The sequence below is a fragment of the Amphiura filiformis genome, chromosome 4 (assembly GCF_039555335.1).
Source record: "Amphiura filiformis chromosome 4, Afil_fr2py, whole genome shotgun sequence".
In the NCBI taxonomy this organism is placed as follows: Eukaryota; Metazoa; Echinodermata; class Ophiuroidea; order Amphilepidida; family Amphiuridae; genus Amphiura; species Amphiura filiformis.
The window spans coordinates 34,754,665-34,776,767 of NC_092631.1; the positions used below are offsets into that span (position 1 = coordinate 34,754,665).

Sequence of the window (22,103 nt, forward strand, 5' to 3'; positions counted from 1 at the left end):
AATATCCGAAATATCCAAATTATTCTTATGACCAATAATAATATGAAAAATATCAGAAATATCCAAATTATCCTAATTAGCCATAATAATATCTAAAATATCCAAATTATCCAAAATAGCCCTAATAATATCCAAATTATCTAAAATATCCAAATATGTGAAATATCCAAATTATCCTAATGACCCAAAATAATATGAAAAATATCAGAAATATGCAAAATATCCTAATTAGCCATAATAATATCCAAAATAGCCCTAATAATATCCAAATTATCTAAAATATCCAAATATCTGAAATATCCAAATTATCCTAATGACCCATAATAATATGAAAAATATCAGAAATATCCAAATTATCCTAATTAGCCATAATAATATACAAAATATCAAAAATATCCAAATTATCAAAAATAGCCCTAATACCGGTAATATCCAAATTATCTAAAATATCCAAATATCTGAAATATCCAAATTATCCTAATGACCCATAATAATAGGAAAAATATCAGAAATATGCAAAATATCCTAATTAGCCATAATAATATCCAAAATATCTAAAATATCCAAATTATCCAAAATAGCCCTAATAATATCCAAATTATCTAAAATATCCAAATATCTGAAATATGCAAATTATCCTAATAACCCATAATAATAGGAAAAATATCAGAAATATCCTAATTAGCCATAATAATATCCAAAATATCCAAATTATCCAAAATAGCCCTAATAATATCCAAATTATCTAAAATATCCAAATATCTGAAATATCCAAATTATCCTAATGACCCATAATAATAGGAAAAATATCAGAAATATGCAAAATATCCTAATTAGCCATAATAATATCCAAAATATCTAAAATATCCAAAATAGCCCTAATAATATCCAAATTATCTAAAATATCAAAAGATCTGAAATATCCAAATTATCCTAATGACTCATAATAATAGGAAAAATATCAGAAATATCCAAAATATCCTAATTAGCCATAATAATATCCAAAATATCTAAAATATCCAAATTATCCAAAATAGCCCTAATAATATCCAAATTATCTAAATATCCATATATCTGAAATATCCAAATTATCCTAATGACCCATAATAACAGGAAACTTCAGAAATATCCTAATTAGCCATAATAATATCCAAAATATCTAAAATATCCAAATTATCCAAAATAGCCCTAACAATATCCAAATTATCTAAAATATCCAAATATATGAAATATCCAAATTATCCTAATGACCCATAATAGGAGAAATATCCAAAATATCCTAATTAGCCATAATAATATCCAAAATATCTAAAATATCCAAATTATCCAAAATAGCCCTAATAATATCCAAATTATCTAAAATATCCAAATATCTGAAATATGCAAATTATCCTAATAACCCATAATAATAGGAAAAATATCAGAAATATCCTAATTAGCCATAATAATATCCAAAATATCCAAATTATCCAAAATAGCCCTAATAATATCCAAATTATCTAAAATATCCAAATATCTGAAATATCCAAATTATCCTAATGACCCATAATAATAGGAAAAATATCAGAAATATGCAAAATATCCTAATTAGCCATAATAATATCCAAAATATCTAAAATATCCAAATTATCCAAAATAGCCCTAATAATATCCAAATTATCTAAAATATCCAAATATCTGAAATATGCAAATTATCCTAATAACCCATAATAATAGGAAAAATATCAGAAATATCCTAATTAGCCATAATAATATCCAAAATATCCAAATTATCCAAAATAGCCCTAATAATATCCAAATTATCTAAAATATCAAAATATCTGAAATATCCAAATTATCCTAATGACTCATAATAATAGGAAAAATATCAGAAATATCCAAAATATCCTAATTAGCCATAATAATATCCAAAATATCTAAAATATCCAAATTATCCAAAATAGCCCTAATAATATCCAAATTATCTAAATATCCATATATCTGAAATATCCAAATTATCCTAATGACCCATAATAACAGGAAACTTCAGAAATATCCTAATTAGCCATAATAATATCCAAAATATCTAAAATATCCAAATTATCCAAAATAGCCCTAACAATATCCAAATTATCTAAAATATCCAAATATATGAAATATCCAAATTATCCTAATGACCCATAATAGGAGAAATATCCAAATTATCCTAATTAGCCATAATAATATCCAAAATATCTAAAATATCCAAATTATTCAAAATAGCCCTAATAATATCCAAATTATCTAAAATATCAAAATATCTGAAATATCCAAATTATCCTAATGACCCATAATAATAGGAAAAATATCAGAAATATCCAAAATATCCTAATTAGCCATAATAATATCCAAAATATCCAAATTATCCAAAATAGCCCTAATAATATCCAAATTATCTAAAATATCCAAATATCTGAAATATCCAAATTATCCTAATGACCCATAATAATAGGAAACTTCAGAAATATCCAAAATATCCTAATTAGCCCTAATAATATCCAAAATATCTAAAATATCCAAATTATCCAAAATAGCCCTAATAATATCCAAATTATATAAAATATCAAAATATCTGAAATATCCAAATTATCCTAATGACCCATAATAATAGGAAAAATATCCAAAATATCCTAATTAGCCATAATAATATCCAAAATATCTAAAATATCCAAATTATCCAAAATAGCCCTAATAATATCCCAATTATCTAAAATATCCAAATATCGGAAATATCCAAATTATCATAATGACCCATAATAATAGGAAAAATACCAGAAATATCCAAAATATCCTAATTAGCCATAATAATATCCAAAATATCTAAAATATCCAAATTATCCAAAATAGCCCTAATAATATCCAAATTATCTAAAATATCCAAATATCTGAAATATCCAAATTATCCTAATGACCCATAATAGGAGAAATATCCAAATTATCCTAATTAGCCATAATAATATCCAAAATATCTAAAATATCCAAATTATTCAAAATAGCCCTAATAATATCCAAATTATCTAAAATATCAAAATATCTGAAATATCCAAATTATCCTAATGACCCATAATAATAGGAGAAATATCCAAAATAGCCTAATTAGCCATAATAATATCCAAAATATCTAAAATATCCAAATTATCCAAAATAGCCCTAATAATATCCAAATTATCTAAAATATCCAAATATCTAAAATATCTAAATATCCTAATGACCCACAATAATATGAAAAATATCAGAAATATCCAAATTATCCTAATTAGCCATAATAATATCCAAAATATCTAAAATATCCAAATTATCCAAAATAGCCCTAATAATATCCTAAATAGCCATAATAATATCCAAAATATCTAAAATATCCTAATATCTGAAATATCCAAATTATCCTAATTAGCCATAATAATATCCAAATTATCCAAAATAGCCCTAATAATATCCAAATTATCTAAAATATCCAAATATCTCAAATATCCAAATTATCCTAATTAGCCATAATAATATCCAAAATATCTAAAATATCATAATTAGCCATAATATCTAAAATATCCAAATATCTGAAATATATAAATATCCATAATATCCTTGATAATATCCAAATTATCTAAAAATAATATCCAAATATCCAAAATATCAGTAGGTCCAACTATTATCCAAATTATCCATAATATCCTTTAATAATATCCAAATATCTTAAATATCTAAATAGCTTAATAGCCGAAGCTAATTGGATATTTGTCTGGATAATTTAGATAGTTACAATCCCGCACCTTAATGCAACTGACGGCGCGCGCGATAGGAAACGTACGAAATTCGAGTGATATGTGTTTTTGTAGTCACCTCTTTAAACCCGCACAACATAAGAAAGCAATCTTAACATCATTATCCTTTTATGAAAATATACTGGCTATATGTTACTTTCGAACATGCATTGGCATAATATTGAAAAAAATATTATTAAACCAGTGAAATTTGGACAAAAAATGGAGAGAATACCTGCCGTTTTAACAAACTTTTAATAAAATTTGCTTACATTTCCTGAAATAATAGGTAAAGTCATGAAATCTATTATTGCTGGAAAGGTTTTGAAGTAAGTAAGTTAGTAGCATGAAGAAAATTTTATTTTATGCATGCTATGGAGTCATAAAAACCATTCTAAACAGAGGCACTAGCACAATTTCTTTGAGATTTTGATAAAAACAGCGATGTGTAAAGAACGCGGGCTGTTGTGGTCGATAAAAACAGTTGATTACAAGCACGTCCGCAATACGTCAATAAGTATACTCACTAGTCGCAGCTGAAATCATTTACAGATTATCTGTATCCCTGTTTACACCCACGTTTCTCATTTTGAGTAGCAAGCCACGTACAACTTCATCATGGTTCAACAAAAGAAGGCAGCTGCCAAGAAGCCAGCAGCTCACCCAACATACCTTGTCATGGTACAAGCAGCCATTGTAGCTCTCAAGGAGAGAGGTGGTTCATCAGCTCAGAAGATCAAGAGCTACATTGCCGCCAACTACAAGGTCGACCCAGCTAAGATGAAGGCTCCTCTTAAGGCCGCCCTTAAGAAAGGAGTTGCCAGCGGTGCCCTCGTGCAGGCCTCTGGCAAGGGAGCAAGCGGTAAATTCAAGCTTGGCAAGACGACCGACTCTGCAAAGAAAGCTAAGGCCGCAGAACGCCGCAAGGCTGCCAAGGCCAAGGCTGCAGCAAAGAGAAAGGCGAAGCGTGAGGCTAAGAAGCAGAAGGCTGCTGCAAAGAAGGCTGCTGCCAAGGCCAAGAAGGCAGCAAAGAAGGCCGCGAAGAAGGCAAAGAAGCCCAAGAAGGCAGCAAAGAAGGCAAAGAAGCCAGCCAAGAAGGCAGCAAAGAAGCCAGCAAAGAAAGCAGCAAAGAAGCCAGCAAAGAAGGCGGCAAAGAAGCCAGCTAAGAAGGCAGCAAAGAAGCCAGCAAAGAAGGCAGCACCCAAGAAGAAGTAAAAAGCTTAAATCAAGCAAACCAAAAGGCTCTTTTAAGGGCCACCCAAATGTTCAAAAAAGAGATAATGAGTTTTGTGTTATAAACATTGTATTGCTTTTTAAGTATCAAAACAAAAGGGGTTATTTTAACCTACCCCATAGTTGATATTATAACCATGTTAACATGGGTAAGTAAGAACGTATGTTTCCTTTATTTGTTATTATTTACGAAGCATCAACGCTAGGTACTGATCTCAAATGGAATCCATGTTAATTTTGCTCCTAACAACGATTAAACACATGTTAAATTCAAATGTGCAAACAATGCAAGTTACAATGTGGCGCTAAATTCTCACCAATAGCGCGAAACATTGTTCTACTAATGTAAACCAATCTATTATTACTCCATTTACCGATATCTTAAATTGATCACAATATAGCCAATATTGATCCCGGCCCTGGCACTATAGTGGGTACGAATGATTGCTCAAAATATCGCGGGTATTTTTGGACCGGTAGCGTGGACCGCGAAATCGTTGAAATATAGGGTCTTTAAATAATCAAAGTCGCACTACCCGCAATATAAATAAACCTAAAGGGGGTACTTGCGTATGCATATCAAATAGGATTTCGGAGAAATTTCAGAAAAACACACTTTGCCACGTATCAATCTAAAAATCTTCGTAAATAAAAGTGCTTTCGTCAGGACTGACCCCGCTCCCTCCCCGTAAGTGTGGAAAGTTATAATTGCAACCATCAAGATCACTTTGACCGATATTATAACTATTTTTTTTCACAAACATAATCGGGTTTTTGGCCCCCTCCCCCTACCGAAAGGACTTACGTTTGTAGAACTTAATTGAACTTTTGGTTTGTTCCCTTAGGTTCTATAAACTTTCATTGAAAGGAGGTGTTTTAAATTCAATTCAATAAAAACCTAAAAAGAGGTATCTTTTTTGAATAATTTTGTCTTCGATTTTGCATGAAGGAGGGGGGGGGGGGTAATTTAATGACAAATTCCTTGCAAAAAAAATATGCAACAAATTGAAGAACGGTCATGGTTACCCGCTATAGTTTTGAATTAGGGGTGGGCGGGTTATCATGCTATTGATTTGCTGATCGTGTGCAACGCTTGTCAAACCGTGCCACCTATGTACTGATACAAAATGCTATGACAACGTATTTTTACAAGATAAGAACCAAAGTAATAGTGAAGTGTCATTTTGCCTGATGCGTGGTAGCAACAAATATTTACAGGGTGTCCCAAAAAAGAGGCCCCTCATTGCGCCCTCTTTTTTTCTTATTTCTGAAAAGTTGATTACATATATTTTGATATGCAAAGAAACCATTAATCGTTAGCTTTAATAAACCAAAACAATTATTTCAATCGGCTCACAACTTTTGAAGATATGACCTTTTGAATAAAAGTATCACGTTGACCGATATTATAACTATTTTTTTCACAAACATAATCGGGTTTTTGACCCCCTCCCTCTAACGAAAGGACTTACGTTTGTAGAACTTCATTGAACTTTTGGTTTGTTCCCTTAGGTTCTATAAACTTTCATTGAAAGGAGGTGTTTTAAATTCAATTCAATAAAAACCTAAAAAGAGGTATCTTTTTTGCATAATTTTGTCTCCGATTTTGCATGAAGGGGGGGGGGGTAATTTAATGACAAATTCCTTGCAAAAAAAAGATATGTAACAAATTGAAGAACGGTCATGGTTACCCGGTAGTTTTAAATATTAGGGGTGGGCGGGTTATCATGTTATTGATTTGCTGATCGTGTGCAACGCTTGTCAAACCGTGCCACCTATGTACTGATACAAAATACTATGACAACGTATTTTACAAGATAAGAACCAAAGTAATAGTGAAGCGTCATTTTGCCTAATGCGTGGTAGCAACAAATATTTACAGGGTGTCCCAAAAAAAAGAGGCCCTCATTGCTCATGTTACTCATTTCGGCAACAAATGGATGGTTAATTATGCCCTCCATTTTAAATGCAAGTGACTTTGGGGTATATGCATGGTCACTTAAACAGTTAGCATGGTTAGTTAGACGCAAGTGACCATGGACATACCCCAAAGTCACTTACATTATATTATAGAGGGCATTTGTTGCCGAAATGAGTAACATGTAATTATGGACATAGCTACTTCTGGCTCTAAGCCCTCGAGGTACTTATTTACCATATAGGCCTAAGAAGATATACGTATTTCATCATAATCACTATTAAAAATCCTTCTTTTACGTAAGTATCAAAATATCCTGAAAGCAAATCAAAGTGTGGAATGCTTTGTTTTCACTCTTAATACAAATTACTCAATGTTGAGTAAAAGGGAACAGAGCAACAACATGAGTGAATAGAACCTAATGTTGATTAAATTTTACTCAAATTGAATAAAACTTTATCAACATTGAGTTCCATTTGATCATTTTGTTGCTCTGTTCCCTTTTACTCAACATTGAGTATTTTTACTAAGTGTGTAAATTAAAATGATTTTAATTTCGTCTGCTCGGCACTGGTAGGCAAGTAGGTTTATCAATAATTGTTTTGGTTTGTATCCTAAATTGAGGTACCAATATACAAATAGCATCAGAGTAATAATTACATGGTCAAAGTTTGATCAATAAGCCCTCAAGAAGTCGATTTTTATGCTTATTCATTATTATCGTGATAGCATTTAGTATTATACATGTGTGTCGCCCCCAACGATAGGTACATTTTCCCTACAACGTCCGCAATGAACTCATAAAAAGGAATATGTTTTGGACCATATTCATCATTTCTTGAACTAACAAGAAAGCATAATGTCTGGACGTGGTAAAGGAGGAAAAGGACTCGGAAAGGGAGGCGCCAAGCGTCACCGTAAGGTGTTGCGTGATAACATCCAGGGTATCACCAAGCCTGCTATCCGCCGTTTGGCTCGCCGTGGTGGTGTCAAACGCATCTCTGGTCTTATCTACGAAGAGACCCGCGGTGTCTTGAAGGTGTTCCTCGAGAACGTCATCCGTGATGCCGTTACATACTGCGAGCACGCCAAGAGAAAGACCGTCACTGCCATGGATGTTGTCTACGCTCTGAAACGCCAGGGACGTACTCTGTACGGATTCGGCGGTTAGATTATTACGTCTTAAATAACACAAATCCGGCTCTTTTAAGAGCCACCAGAACTTCTAAGAAGAGACCAATTGGCTATTTATGTCAAAACTATGTTATCCTTATCCTTCATGCCATGTTTCTGTAGATTTTTGTTACATAGTTACAGTGTAAAGAACTTAACTACGTCTGTAAACTGCAGCATTTGAATTCATAGAGTTTCGGTATGATGCATACTTGATATTAATTGTTTTCAAAATTAATTTTTGAATCATTCAAAACTATGAAGATGCGCGCCTTACGATATTTCATACCATTTTACCAATAAAACCTGAACTTAATATCGCCCTAATCAATTCCCTGTTTTTGCCATCAATATCAATCATATTGATTCAACTATATATGAATTGATTACGGGTAGCAAATTACAGCATACGGCAATGGTGATACCGAAATGTTTTGGCGGGACCTTTCTAACTGTTTTTAGCACTTTAGTATTACACAAATACGACCGGCTGCATAATACTGCCTCTACTCTCTCAAATGAAGAACTATTTGTCACTCATTTACTTTTTTTATAAAATAATTGACATGCATTGTTATTATTATTACAAGTTTTACCATTAAATTTATTCTTGAGGAGACCGAGAAAAGAAAACAGGAAAATATAAAATATATGGAGTTAATTATATTCATCATTATTGTAAATATACTAAACATAAGACGCAGGGCGTTTCTTGTTGTTGATCTCATTCCTCTATCATAAACAAGTCAAAGTAAATAATACAAATTTTGAAGTCGTTGGTATGGTAAGATTAAAATGATATCTCTGCTTTCTGACAATCTTCTCTCTATATAGTTTTAATTTCCTATTTTATCATTAAATTTTAACATGTACGTGTAACATTGATCATTGAATAATAGTAGCGATATCCATCGTCAACACATTTGATACTAGAACAGTTTCCCTCTTAATGTGAGCAATCACCCATGTATTCTCTATGCAAATAGAGCTCCATGCACTAAGTGCCACAGCTGATAAATGGAGCACAGTTACACATTGTAGTCAAATTTAGACTTAAAACACGGTGTTTCAAGAAATTCCTTATCCAGAAAACATTAACCAAACTCTTTCTTGATTGGTCAGTAAATAGAGAGGACACTCCTTTAGCAAGGGATCAACTTTTTTAAAAGAAAAAATGAGATGAGAACTACAACAGGTTGAAGTGACACCATTCTGTGCATCAGGTGTTGAAACGCAATTATCTCCGAATTTGGATTGATTCAGACAAGCAAACTTACAAACTCATAAAATGTAACTAGTTTTGAAGACAAAATGTGCAGGATGTTAAGAAATTAAAGAATGTTTAAGCCTTCCAAAACCCATCTCAAAAGATGCACTTCTGACCACCATGCCCATTTTAGATATACTACCTATCATGGCTTCCATGCACACACAGTATATTGCTCAATATAGTAAAGATAACCTTTGAGTTGGAGCAAATTCCTCAAAATTGGTAGTGATTAATGTTACCAAACTTATGTCATGATGAAATATAATCATTTTTGAAGATAAAATGTGCTGACCTTAAAAGATTGAACAATGTTTAAGACTGCCGCTATTCATTTGAAATAAGGCACTTATTGTTCAGCTCCTCTATGGAGATATTTTCCATGGCAGCCATCTATGATCATACTTGAGGTTCCACCAAACAAACCATGGGTTTTGAGGTTTTATATTTTTTGTTGTATGTCAACAAAATCGCTTAAATTTTCAGGATGATCTTATTTCATGTTGTTATAAGCAAATATAATGTTCCAGATAACGCTAGTTAATAAATACATTAAGAAAAAGCACCTTCAAATTGCAATTTCTGTTAGTATTCTTTTTTGGACTTAAACGTTTTAACATGTTCTAGCAGCCCTATATAAAAACGTGACACTCGAAAGGCCATATCTCTGGAATGAAATGTCCGATTAAGATTATTTAAACGCCAAAATGTTTCTTTCATCAATTCCCAGTCAATAAGTTAGGGCTGAATCAATTTAAAAGTACTTCAATTTTTAGTGGGCATGCCTAATAATAGTTACCCTTCTGTGTGTTGAACCAGAAACCAATGAACTCTGAATAATGATTCTGTACACGGTATAGATTTTAAAAGTTCCTATTGATTTGTAATGGTCATTTTGTTTAGAGCACAAAATTATAGCGCGAAAATTCATTTCTTCTCTACGTTACATTTATCACATACAACTATCACATACTGAACATGTTGCCGAAGCTATTTAGTTTGATGACATTTAATGACAAATACACATGCCAAACACGGACATTAAGATTACATAAAGATTACAAAACCCTACAGAGCTGAATTATTATAACTGTCTTACAAACAAACAAACAAACAAGTAAACGAACGAACGAGTCTGAGCAAACATACGTTAGAATAAAGTGCTATGCTCCAACAAACTCATCGCTTATTGATCAAAATATACGAATATAGATTTTGTAGGCTAAACGGTGGACCAAAATTATATAACAAGCAGAAGGCAAATATCTTTTTGCAATGTTTATTCAATTTCACGATGAAATCATTTTAAAACCGCGTTGTTATGAAATACCAAGTTTTTACTTTTAATTTATTCAATATACTCGTATGCATGAGGCTATTTTTCTTTTACATATATAGCCTTCTTGATCAAAACAAAATTATTCTAGCTTCTCTGACAATTTCACTTTCGCTTTAATTAAGGGGGTACTACACCCATTGATTTTTTTTTTGCATTTTTTTGCATTTTGTGAAGAAATTACAAACAAAAATTGGGCAAAGTGGTATGCAAAATGAAGGGGCAAATCTTCTCGTTTTATTGGTGGCATCGGTATCAATGTAGCTTACATTCTTTTGAAGATAGAAGCCAAAAGGAGGTACATCACTGATGATTTAAATTCACTTCATTTTGGAAAGCTTACTATCAACGGATTTCGTTAAAATTTTGGATATGTGTTGCTAACACATTAGGGAAATAATGTTAATATGTAAAATGGGAATAAGTGGTCCCTGATTTCTTTTATGACTTCATGAACTTGGTGCTCCACAACTATCAAAAAACGAACCAGTTAAAATGCTTCTATTTTCAATGTCGAGCTATATTTTGTATTTTGAACTTGCGACACTATGTCACTGAAACTTAATTAAGCCATAGGTAACAGGTTACCACAACCACACTACAGCAATGTTGAAAAAGATTGTATTTTTGTCACCTATACCACCATATTAGGTAGTTTTCCGTAAGCTTCATTTTTGTGATTTTTGGTAACTATTTTATATGTATTTGCCCAATCCATCTCAACTAGGCAATCTAAATTGTACTCACCATTTACATCCCAAGGTATTTTAGTATATCCACCTCACACATTTCCATTATATATCCAGTAACAGACAAAATATCAAAATTGATGCCTCATTATGACATGTATGATATCACAGACTATCACATGTATTCCAAATTGATGCCTGAATTTGACCTGAAGCAATTGACCTATAACCTGACCTTTGATGACCTTATAGCCTTTTTTAATCTCTTTTCCTAACAACACATTATATAAGATACAGGGTGTCCCAAAAAAAAGAGGCCCCACATTGCGCCCTCTTTTTCTCCTATTTCCGAAAAGGTGATCAAGTATATGTTGGCATGTAAAGAAGCCTTAGCCCGTTAGCTTTAATAAACCGAAACAATTATTTCAATCGGCTTATAACATTTGAAGATATGCCCTTTTAAAGAAATGAATCCGTTTTTCACTCTGTCCACGGAGGATGAATATAAAACATTCCACGATGATAACTTTATAAAATAACAACTTTATTTTAGGTAATGGGCTTTACCGGTGGGCTTATGGGTTATGGATTTTGTTAAGTGTCATTAATTTGGGCGAAATTGATGTGGGATGGGACTTCTTTTGCTATACTTGTAATAACTTAACTTTTTCTCGCTTATTTTATGCCTCTTTGTTTTATTATGTTTCTTACTTTCTTATTTTATTGTTTCTTGCTTTCTTTTTATTGACAACATAAGTCATTTCTCTTTTTGGAATAAACGGTAGCCCTGAAAAGGGCTGTTTAGTTTGTCTTTGGTTCTTTTGAACTGAGTTTACTGTGCTGCTCTGCCCTCTACCTGGTTGCCTCCTTGACGAATACAGGTTTCAGCCCTAGTACTCATTGCATCAATTGCGTTGCGTACCAACCTTGTGCGCCGGATACAGCAGTAATATGTTTGCAGAGATCCTGGATTTTGCCACAAATGAAGAAATCAAGTGGTGTGAGGTCTGGTGATCTTGCAGGCCACTTCACAGCATGACCCATCCCAACCACTCTGTTTGCTATCCGTGGACAGAGTGAAAAACGGGTACTTGTCTTTAAAAGAGCATATCTTCAAAAGTTGTGAGCCGATTGAAATCATTGTTTTCGTTTATTAAAGCTAACAATTAAAGGTTTCTTGACATACCAAAATATATTTGACCAACTTTTCAGAAATAGGCGAAAAAGAGGGCGCAATGAGGGGCCTCTTTTTTTGGGACACCCTGTACATACATGGTGTAGTATTAAATTGTTTATGTGGAAGAGATTAGGCCTGTTTAATTTATTCAGTGTTATAATCAGTGAGTACATTTCTACAGATAGTATAACAAAGGATTTAATGTATTCTATTCATGTATTCTACTTGGACATGTTCAATAGAATAAATTATGGATTGTTATGAAACACACATCTCAGTTACCAGGATACAGTAAACAAAAAAAATATATAGGGCTAAAATGATTTTCTAAAATGGTTTAAAACCACTTTGTATGTAGAGATATTTTATAAGTTCAGGACATGAGATGATGAACATATTTATATACTTCATAAATTTGCAACAAAAAAAAGAAGATGGGTACTGATGAAAATCAGGGTATTTTATCGCCTAAAATCAAAATGATTATTACTATTTTTTAAATAAACGGCAATCGTTTAACGGTTTTGGAAGCTTTCTCTGCCCTGATTCGAATGATATACATTAAGACCTGATTACATGTATTTGTTGTTCGTTATTTTAAATGAAAATATACAATTTGTATAGTATTCAAAGCACCTTGTCATATACTCTTTTTGGAATAATTGGTGGCTCTGAAAAGAGCCGGTTGTTTGATGTCAGAGAGACAAGATTTAAGCGCGCTCGCCACGGATGCGACGTGCAAGTTGGATGTCCTTTTGGCATGATGGTCACACGCTTGGCGTGGATGGCGCACAAGTTGGTGTCCTCGAAAAGACCGACCAAGTAAGCTTCGCTAGCCTCCTGGAGAGCCATGACGGCAGAGCTCTGGAAGCGGAGCTCAGTCTTGAAGTCCTGGGCGATTTCACGGACCAGACGCTGGAAGGGGAGCTTGCGGATGAGGAGCTCGGTACTCTTCTGGTAGCGGCGGATCTCACGAAGAGCCACGGTACCGGGCCTGTAACGGTGAGGCTTCTTGACGCCACCGGTAGCTGGGGCGGATTTGCGAGCTGCCTTGGTGGCCAGCTGCTTGCGTGGAGCCTTGCCTCCAGTAGATTTGCGTGCGGTTTGCTTGGTACGTGCCATTTTCTCGAATCGTTTTCACGAAATGATTTCAATTCTGAATATTCGTTTGCCTTTTATACCCTTCGTGAACAAAGCCTACGGAGTCAAACTATTGCGCTAAAACAAAATTAGCAATATGATTGGCCAATTAGATAAGCAACCTGATTGGACAATTAAATAAGATATCTGATTGGTCTACAATGTTGGCGCTTATTGTAAAGATGGATGAGTCGATTGAAAAGTCGATACCAAACGTTGAATATCGGCGCAGATAGAATATTACTAGAATATTAAAAGAAATTTGAAATGTTAAAAAGTGAGCTGTTGTAAACTGCTTATCCACGAAAATAGCCTGTTAAGTAAAATTTCACAAAGTTTTAGGGGCCTGAGCTTTCGATCCTAGCAGGATCTTTATCAAAGGCAGAGTGACAAGACAACACACAAACATACATATATATAGGGACATGGACATAAAGGAAAAGGAAATTAGCAAGACAATAGAAGACATGAGAAATTTGAAATGGCAGATATATACCTCAAATAGGAGTTTCTAACAATGTGGCAAAGTTCTTGTAACTCATCTTAGGTAACATTGGCAAAAAATGAAAAAACAATCAAACTGGTCTATTACAAGAAAACACATTAGGCACATGTTGGCCCTTTATACTCCTACCATGACAAGATATTGACTGTAGGACTTAAAGCTTAATTCTTTCGTGTATTAAACAAAATTCTTAAAAGGTTTCTAAATTGGTTCTAAATTCAAGTCGTACACATAAGAAGTCTGCACCAAAATCTAATTTTGGAAATAGCATACTTAAAACGTAAACATTCGTTTGTCATAAGTACTTCATGTACTTTATTTGGACCAATTTCATCATTTTCGGAATATGGACCAAAATATCCAAAAATAAAAACGCTTTCTAATTCCGATTGATATACTTATTCATTTACTCTGTCTGATACCAGTCAATTATACTACATTTTTTGATCAATGCCACTCCCTGATTGGTCAAACTAAACTAAGGATTCCTTGTGAGACTTCAGCAGAAGCACACCAAAATATATAAAAGAAATGTTCTATTTCGTTGGTTATTCATTTATTATAACATGGTATTATTTTAGTATAATGTATTTGTACCACACTTCCAACCACGCTGCTTCTTTGACGACGTGTTAAGAAGAATATTACCAAAACCTTTTTAAAAAAGAATGAAAGTAGTTCGCCAAATGTGTAGTCATTTTACATTATCAATACGTCGATATGTTCCGAGTATGCACCAGTCAATACTAAATCTACGTTTTGATCAATGTCACTCGCTGATTGGTCGATGCACAGAGAACTAATCCCTTGTGAAACTTCGGTAGGATCCCACCAAAACACATAAAAGCGACTTGAAAATTTTCTAGGTACTCATTTTGTGTCGACACTGAACAAAATACAAGTCATCATGTCTGGACGTGGTAAAGGAGGAAAGTCAAAGAGCAAGGCTAAGAGCCGCTCATCCCGGGCAGGACTTCAGTTCCCCGTTGGCCGTGTGCATCGCTTCTTGAGAAAGGGCAACTATGCCAACCGTGTTGGCGCTGGTGCTCCAGTCTACTTGGCAGCCGTCATGGAATACCTGACCGCTGAGATCCTTGAGTTGGCTGGCAATGCTGCCCGTGACAACAAGAAGACCAGAATCAACCCACGTCACTTGCAATTGGCTGTCCGCAACGACGAAGAGTTGAATAAGCTTCTCGGAGGTGTGACCATCGCCCAAGGTGGTGTTCTGCCAAACATCCAGGCTGTTCTTCTGCCAAAGAAGAAGTAAACTGTCTTGCTAGTTTACACATGTAAAGGCTCTTTTAAGAGCCACCATACATTCCAAAAAGAGATCTTGAACTTGTGTAACTTCCTTTGTTTGTTTTAAATTAGGTCTACACGGCCTTTTGATTTGTCAAATTATGATATATTGTTTTAAATAACATACCTGTTGGTTTATCTAATTATCAAATTATTTCATAGGAAAGTTAATATTATTACAATAAGAAGGGATCTTACCATTTCCGGTAAAATTTTTGTACAACATAATTCTGGAGTAAGGATCACTGTTAATTAGAATTAAATAGAGATTTTTACTATTTGCACAAATAATTTCCTCTATAAAATCGGTAGAACTGATTCACGTCTGTTTTACTTTTGTAAAAAAAATCAAATGAATCTTTAGGTCACATGTGTTGAGAGTATGATAGTGTATCTCCTCTGTGTAACACACTCATTTGAGAAAATGTTTGGGATTAAAACCTCTAGTACAAGGTATCACATACTTGACGTTTTATATTTCAATTGTTTTCCCCTTCTGAATTCATTGATCACCCCCCCTGCTAAAAACTATAAACATCGATTTAGTAGGCGAAACGTATAGGCCCTACATGGTTGGCCTATATTTTGTGCCCCCACGTTCTATAGTATGTGTTTTTTGCTTATAGTATGTAGGCCCTATACTTGTGTTTACATGTATGTTCTCATACTTCATCTGCATGTAATTTCCAGGTGGTTGGGATTTGTTGCTGTTATGGGTGGCTGTGCTTTTTGTTTATTTGTTTTGGTGTCTGATTGTTTTTGTGTGTTTGTGCTTTTGTATTGTTTTTGTGGAAAATGAGCCTGGCAGTTAGTACTTATTGTTGCCTTTTTTGCAACTTTTAATTTTTCTCTATTTAGATTACAGCTTGACTCTGGCTTTCAATACATGTTCAATGTTTTAAAATCTTGCATTAAATATAAAATATGCAAATAAAAATATGCACATCGAGACAAAAAAGCATGAAATAGAAATATGTATTTTTTTTTATTTGTACACGGTGCTTACAGTGTTTCTCCCCTCCCCGTTCACTCAATTCCTCTCTATCTCTCTCCCACTGACTGACTCCCCCTCTCGTCTTTCTCGTTCCCTCGTCATGTGGATATACATGTATTATTATTTCAGTTGATTGCTTCAAAACGCTTTTAATAAACTAAAAGCAAGTTTAACTCTCTCCACTACAGACGACAAGTTTCAGATTTTTTAATTAAAAAGTTTCAGAATTTTTAATTTGCATGTCTAAATTTGGAATCGGTATGAAAAATGCATTAAAATGAGTACAAACAAGCCTAGTATTGGTTCAGTGGTTCTTAAGATGGCTCTTGATATTTTGAGAAAATATCGCAAAACTGTATCTAGTACACAAAGTATTAAGATTGTGGCGCGATAACATTTTCTGAGCAAAGGTATCATAACAAAATGATAACGTAAACAATTATTGAAATCTAACATAGTAAATCACGACTGTATTATAATAGCGACACCACACTTTTAACCTGCAATATTCAAGTTTTCATAATGATTTTGTATTTTGATGTAAATTGGTAAAATCTGTTGTTTTATTTTAATAATTTATTGCCTAAAATTATTTGATCGTCAACTAAAATAGAAGCACATGCGTGTTTATCATTGTAGGGTCTACTGGGGTGGGTGATTAATATCTCTGTCGGGGGGGGTAGGGGTCGATGGGGTGTGCCACTCGTCTCGAGCTGCAGAACCTTTACTCGTTTCTAGTTATACCAAAAAGAGGGACGCATATCTGAGGATTTAGGTTAGGCAAAACAAATATATGTCTTGAAGCTGCCAAGGGGCTTTCATTTTATGGTGAGAATTTGTCTCAAATAATACGTTTTAAAGAATATTGTTGGACGGATTGCGTGATTCACTGATAAACACATTAAATAACAGGCAATATGTCTGTACGAATGTAAGTTTGTAAAGTTTCGATCATCTCAAGCTACTGAGTTTTAGTCGGAGGGCGAAGAGGGAAAACTGAATTCCGCTTTTGATTTCAAAATCTTTGTAAACGCTGAGACGCACTATTATTTACTTTCATACCGTATTCACTCGATAGTTAGCACATGTGCTTACTATCGAGGGCTTTTGAAAACGTGCAAAAACGAAAAAAAATGAACAGCGCCATCCACAAAAGTGACAAAAGTGTAAAGGGTTTTGAGCAAATCATCGATACACATAGCTATATACTAACAATTAGATGAAATACCACCGCAAATAATGTTTATTTTGCACAAAATGAATCATTTCTAGATTTTTAATCCAATAATATATAAAATTCAAATGTAGAGGAATAAATTATTTTACCGTTAGCTGTCAAAATTATTGACAGGTTAAATTGTACGTTATAGTATGAACTTTCATTTTATAATGTTCTAAATACCATTCTGAACCAAGTACACGCACCTCAAATCCTGATTCTACCTCTTTTCAAGCAAAATATTTTTAACAAATTTTAGTCTAATCGAATATCACAATATCTTGTCATAATCTTTGCAAGGAACTTTTATCAGAAAAAAAGGCATTTTCATGATTTGTTTTCTCATAATAATCAAGAAGTGAGAGACAAGTTGTCCCACAGTCCATCACCATGCCCCTGGTTATGACACTGTCTGTTAGTAAGGGACCGATCATTATTTACGGCAGGAGGGGAATGGGTGTTTTGGCAAATATATCAACAAAAAATTTCGCGTTCCCCCCTCGCGTCCGCTCAAAATTTTCGCGTTCCCCTTGTTTTCCCAATTTTCTCCATTTAAAATTTAACAATCCCCCCTCCTGGTTCAACTAAAATTTCAGGTTCCCCCCTCAAGACCACAAAAAAATTCGTGTTCCCCCCTAAATTTACCCATTCCCCCCCCCTGCCATAAATACCGATCGCGCTCTAATTGACAGTGAAATAACCAACGCACTGAATGGTCTATTGTTCTATTGTGTCCGATTTGAGCGCTGACATATTGGAAAATGTTGCCAATCAATATTCATGAGAGTGTACATTCAACGTCCAATTTTTTTCGAAATTGGGTGACTTGTGCTTGGCAGGTGTAAAATACATCTGACTGGGCGTTTTAAATACGTATCGCATAAAGGCATTGACATCATCGAATGGCTGCCTATAGTGCTGTTAGTGTTAGGCCTATGTGAGGGGGGCTGTATTTAGTTTCTATAATAATTATTATAAGACCTACATTTTGTCATTCCTTTCTTTTCTTTTCTCTGTACTTATTCTTTCCTTGCTAAAGTATCACTCCCTCTTCTTATCTCCCTTCCCTTCTCAAGTAGAGAGGTGGTTCATCAGCTCAGAAGATCAAGAGCTACATTGCCGCCAACTACAAGGTCGACCCAGCTAAGATGAAGGCTCCTCTCAGGGCCGCCCTTAAGAAAGGAGTTGCTAAGGGCGCCCTCGTGCAAGCCTCTGGCAAGGGAGCAAGCGGTAAATTCAAGCTTGGCAAGACGACCGACTCTGCAAAGAAAGCTAAGGCCGTAGAGCGCCGCAAGGCTGCCAAGGCCAAGGCTGCAGCAAAGAGAAAGGCGAAGCGTGAGGCTAAGAAGCAGAAGGCTGCTGCAAAGAAGGCTGCTGCCAAGGCCAAGAAGGCAGCAAAGAAGTCCGCAAAGAAGGCAAAGAAGCCCAAGAAGGCAGCAAAGAAGGCAAAGAAGCCAGCCAAGAAGGCAGCAAAGAAGCCAGCAAAGAAAGCAGCAAAGAAGCCAGCAAAGAAGGCAGCAAAGAAGGCAGCAAAGAAGCCAGCAAAGAAGGCAGCAAAGAAGGCGGCACCCAAAAAGAAGTAAACAGCTTACATCAAGCAAAACCAAAGGCTCTTTTTAGAGCCACCCAAATTTTCAAAAGAGACAATGAGTTTTGTGTCAAACAGTGTATTGCTTTTTAAATATTGAAAGTTGTTTTGCCTACATAATATAGTATATACATGTTAACATGGCTAAGTAAGAAAGTATGTGGTCCCAAGTGTTAAGTTACTTATTTATTTGTTCTTATTATTTACAAAGCATCTCTGTCGAGCACTGATCTCACATGCAACCCATACCTTTTCTGTTCCTTTGAGTTAATTTGCCATTAAAGATGGTTAAATATCGAAACTTAAATATAATGTCAGGCTACTGCGGTAAATAATAAAATGGCGCTAATTTTTCAGCAATAGCGCGAAATGTTCTACTAATGTAAACCAATCTATTATTACTCCATTTACCGATATCTTAAATTGATCACAATTTAGCCAATATAAAGTCTTTTATGAAGTGATGTTTGCCTACACCTAGGGTATTTGCAATTGTAGACATCATCCGGATCAACCACGGAAATAGCATATCGTAAACCTGAGACTTGATTAAGTACAAAGAAGCGACAAATCTAACGGAGAAGGGAAGTTGATACCACAAGGGAACATTGCTCTGAAAATAGCTAAGCTTCTGAGACTCGGGTTTACACATTCGGGTAGTGAGTTTCTGGTCGTGATAGACGATAATCTAGTTGTGCGAGGACTCTGATCAGATGAGTAGAATTGCACATAACATTTTTCCTTTGGTTTTGTAGGTAGCTACATAATTATACAAATCGCATGGGCTAATAAAAACATGATCGAAGTTTGATCAATAGTTCCTTTGGAAGTCGATATTTATTTGCCTATTCATTATTATCGTGGTAGTATTGTTAATGCGTATCGCCCTCTACGATAGGCACAGTTTCCCTACAACGTCCGCAATGAACCCATAAAAGGGGTATATTTTGGACCATATTCATCATTTCTTGAACTGACAAGAAAGCATAATGTCTGGACGTGGTAAAGGAGGAAAAGGACTCGGAAAGGGAGGCGCCAAGCGTCACCGTAAGGTGCTGCGTGATAACATCCAGGGTATCACTAAGCCCGCCATTCGCCGTTTGGCTCGCCGTGGTGGTGTCAAACGCATCTCTGGTCTTATCTATGAAGAGACCCGTGGTGTCTTGAAGGTGTTCCTCGAGAACGTCATCCGTGATGCCGTTACATACTGCGAGCACGCCAAAAGAAAGACCGTCACAGCAATGGACGTTGTCTACGCTCTGAAACGCCAGGGACGTACTCTGTACGGATTCGGCGGTTAGATTGTTACGTCTTAAATAACACAAGTCCGGCTCTTTTCAGAGCCACCAGAACTTCTAAAAAGAGACCAATTGGCTATTTATGTCAAAACTATGTTATCCTTAAAAAAATGCAGGTAATTTTCAAATTTTACAGATACATTTTTCGCATGTACGAATTAATTATTATATCCAGGAAAGTACAATAAGGTATTTGCTTCGTTTTGTTTTGGTAGTTTTAATAATTATAATTAATATTCTGTTAATCCCTCCAAAGGTTTCGCGTCTTTTTGTGGATAACGAAATAAACACTTATGTGTAATTTTCTGTTAGATGTTTGTTTCATAGTAACAGTGTGAATAACCTAATTTATGGGTCTGTGAATTGCACAATTGAATTCATTAATAGATTTTCGGTAAGATGTACAAAGCCAATGAAAAAAGACAATCTTAGTTCATAGTTCATTTATAAATATGTTCAAACCTATCCAGGAAGTTACTTTAATGGTATTTTATTCAATTTTGCCAGATCAATTATTGATTGTGCTTTACTACTTTCCCGCAAATGAATTCCTTGTTGTCATCTTTATACCAATATCATTATTGATTTAACTGCATGAATTGATTACGAATAGCATGTGGATTATGGCAATACAAACGAAACGAAATATTTTGGCGGGACCTTTTCTTTTGCAATGGTTAAAGTTTTCATGGTTATCTTATGTAAGGGCAGTTAAGTTTTAAATGTTTCGATTTTTTCTAACCATTTATGATCACAAAAATACGGCTGACTACATAAAATCATCTCTATTATTTGAAATAAGCTTACTCTACAAGAATGACCCGTCCTAAAATAAGCACCGTATTTATATTATTCCGTATGCAAGTTAGGGATCCTGCAGCTACAAGTAACGTAAAATTCCGTCTACAAGCATAATGCTCTAAACGAGGTTTTTTGACACAAGAGACAAGAGGCAGACACTCTCAACAAAAACGTTATTTGGAGTTTGAACAACTATATTACTGATAAAGGCGGCTGTACAAACATGTATATTTGTAAGACCAATCTATTGCAATGTTTTTGAGAAGGGTATTGGCCTTTCATATCTTTCGTTAAAAAAACCCTTGTTTAGAGGCATATATGCTTCTAGACGGATTGTTACACACTATTGATTCCAGAAATACAAAATTGATTTGCATACTGATAAAGCCAACTTGGCGAAAGTGAAACAACTGATTATGAATCTTAATATTTAACATAATGCCGGGAAGAAAAAGCAAATAAAACAAGAAAAAAATGTTGTTGAAACTCAAATAACTTCAAATAGTTTGACAGTTTTTACAGCTTTTTGGGTTTGGCCTGGATTTGTATTTATCTTTGAATAATTATAGTCGTTTCTTTAATACTCCGTTGAGCTCATACGTCTACCTCAAAATAGATATTTGGAATTCGGCAGTCTCAATTTGTTCTGGTCCCGGGCTCTGTCGTGCTTTCATTTCCCATTACCAG

General features: G+C 34.5%; 6 protein-coding genes across 6 annotated transcripts; 5 read left to right on the forward strand and 1 right to left on the reverse strand.

Moving 5' to 3' along the window:
* Window positions 1-4,080: 4,080 nt before the first annotated feature.
* On the forward strand, window positions 4,081-5,058 carry LOC140149805 (histone H1-beta, late embryonic-like). Its single transcript, XM_072171846.1, has one exon. It carries the CDS (start codon window positions 4,395-4,397, stop codon window positions 4,989-4,991), a length of 597 nt encoding a protein of 198 aa, XP_072027947.1. The 5' UTR covers window positions 4,081-4,394; the 3' UTR covers window positions 4,992-5,058.
* Window positions 5,059-7,786: 2,728 nt separating this feature from the next.
* LOC140149806 (histone H4) lies at window positions 7,787-8,098 on the forward strand. Its single transcript, XM_072171847.1, has one exon. It carries the CDS (start codon window positions 7,787-7,789, stop codon window positions 8,096-8,098), a length of 312 nt encoding a protein of 103 aa, XP_072027948.1.
* A 5,181-nt stretch (window positions 8,099-13,279) lies between these two features.
* LOC140149807 (histone H3, embryonic-like) lies at window positions 13,280-13,691 on the reverse strand. The gene is given in 2 exon segments (XM_072171848.1): window positions 13,280-13,324; window positions 13,326-13,691. Coding segments are annotated over 2 exon segments (411 nt in total).
* Window positions 13,692-15,121: 1,430 nt separating this feature from the next.
* Window positions 15,122-15,484, forward strand: LOC140149808 (late histone H2A.2.2). The gene has a single exon (XM_072171849.1). The coding sequence runs from the start codon at window positions 15,122-15,124 to the stop codon at window positions 15,482-15,484; it is 363 nt and encodes a 120-aa protein (XP_072027950.1).
* A 2,635-nt stretch (window positions 15,485-18,119) lies between these two features.
* Window positions 18,120-19,325, forward strand: LOC140150156 (uncharacterized). Its single transcript, XM_072172160.1, is given in 2 exon segments — window positions 18,120-18,143; window positions 18,806-19,325. Coding segments are annotated over 2 exon segments (531 nt in total). The 3' UTR covers window positions 19,313-19,325.
* Window positions 19,326-20,306: 981 nt separating this feature from the next.
* On the forward strand, window positions 20,307-20,618 carry LOC140149809 (histone H4). The gene has a single exon (XM_072171851.1). It carries the CDS (start codon window positions 20,307-20,309, stop codon window positions 20,616-20,618), a length of 312 nt encoding a protein of 103 aa, XP_072027952.1.
* Window positions 20,619-22,103: the final 1,485 nt, after the last annotated feature.

Excerpts from the sequence above, each read along its gene's own strand:
- LOC140149805 (XM_072171846.1), top strand. The coding sequence starts at position 4,395 with ATGGTTCAACAAAAGAAGGCAGCTGCCAAGAAGCCAGCAGCTCACCCA.
- LOC140149806 (XM_072171847.1), top strand. The coding sequence starts at position 7,787 with ATGTCTGGACGTGGTAAAGGAGGAAAAGGACTCGGAAAGGGAGGCGCC.
- LOC140149808 (XM_072171849.1), top strand. The coding sequence starts at position 15,122 with ATGTCTGGACGTGGTAAAGGAGGAAAGTCAAAGAGCAAGGCTAAGAGC.
- LOC140149809 (XM_072171851.1), top strand. The coding sequence starts at position 20,307 with ATGTCTGGACGTGGTAAAGGAGGAAAAGGACTCGGAAAGGGAGGCGCC.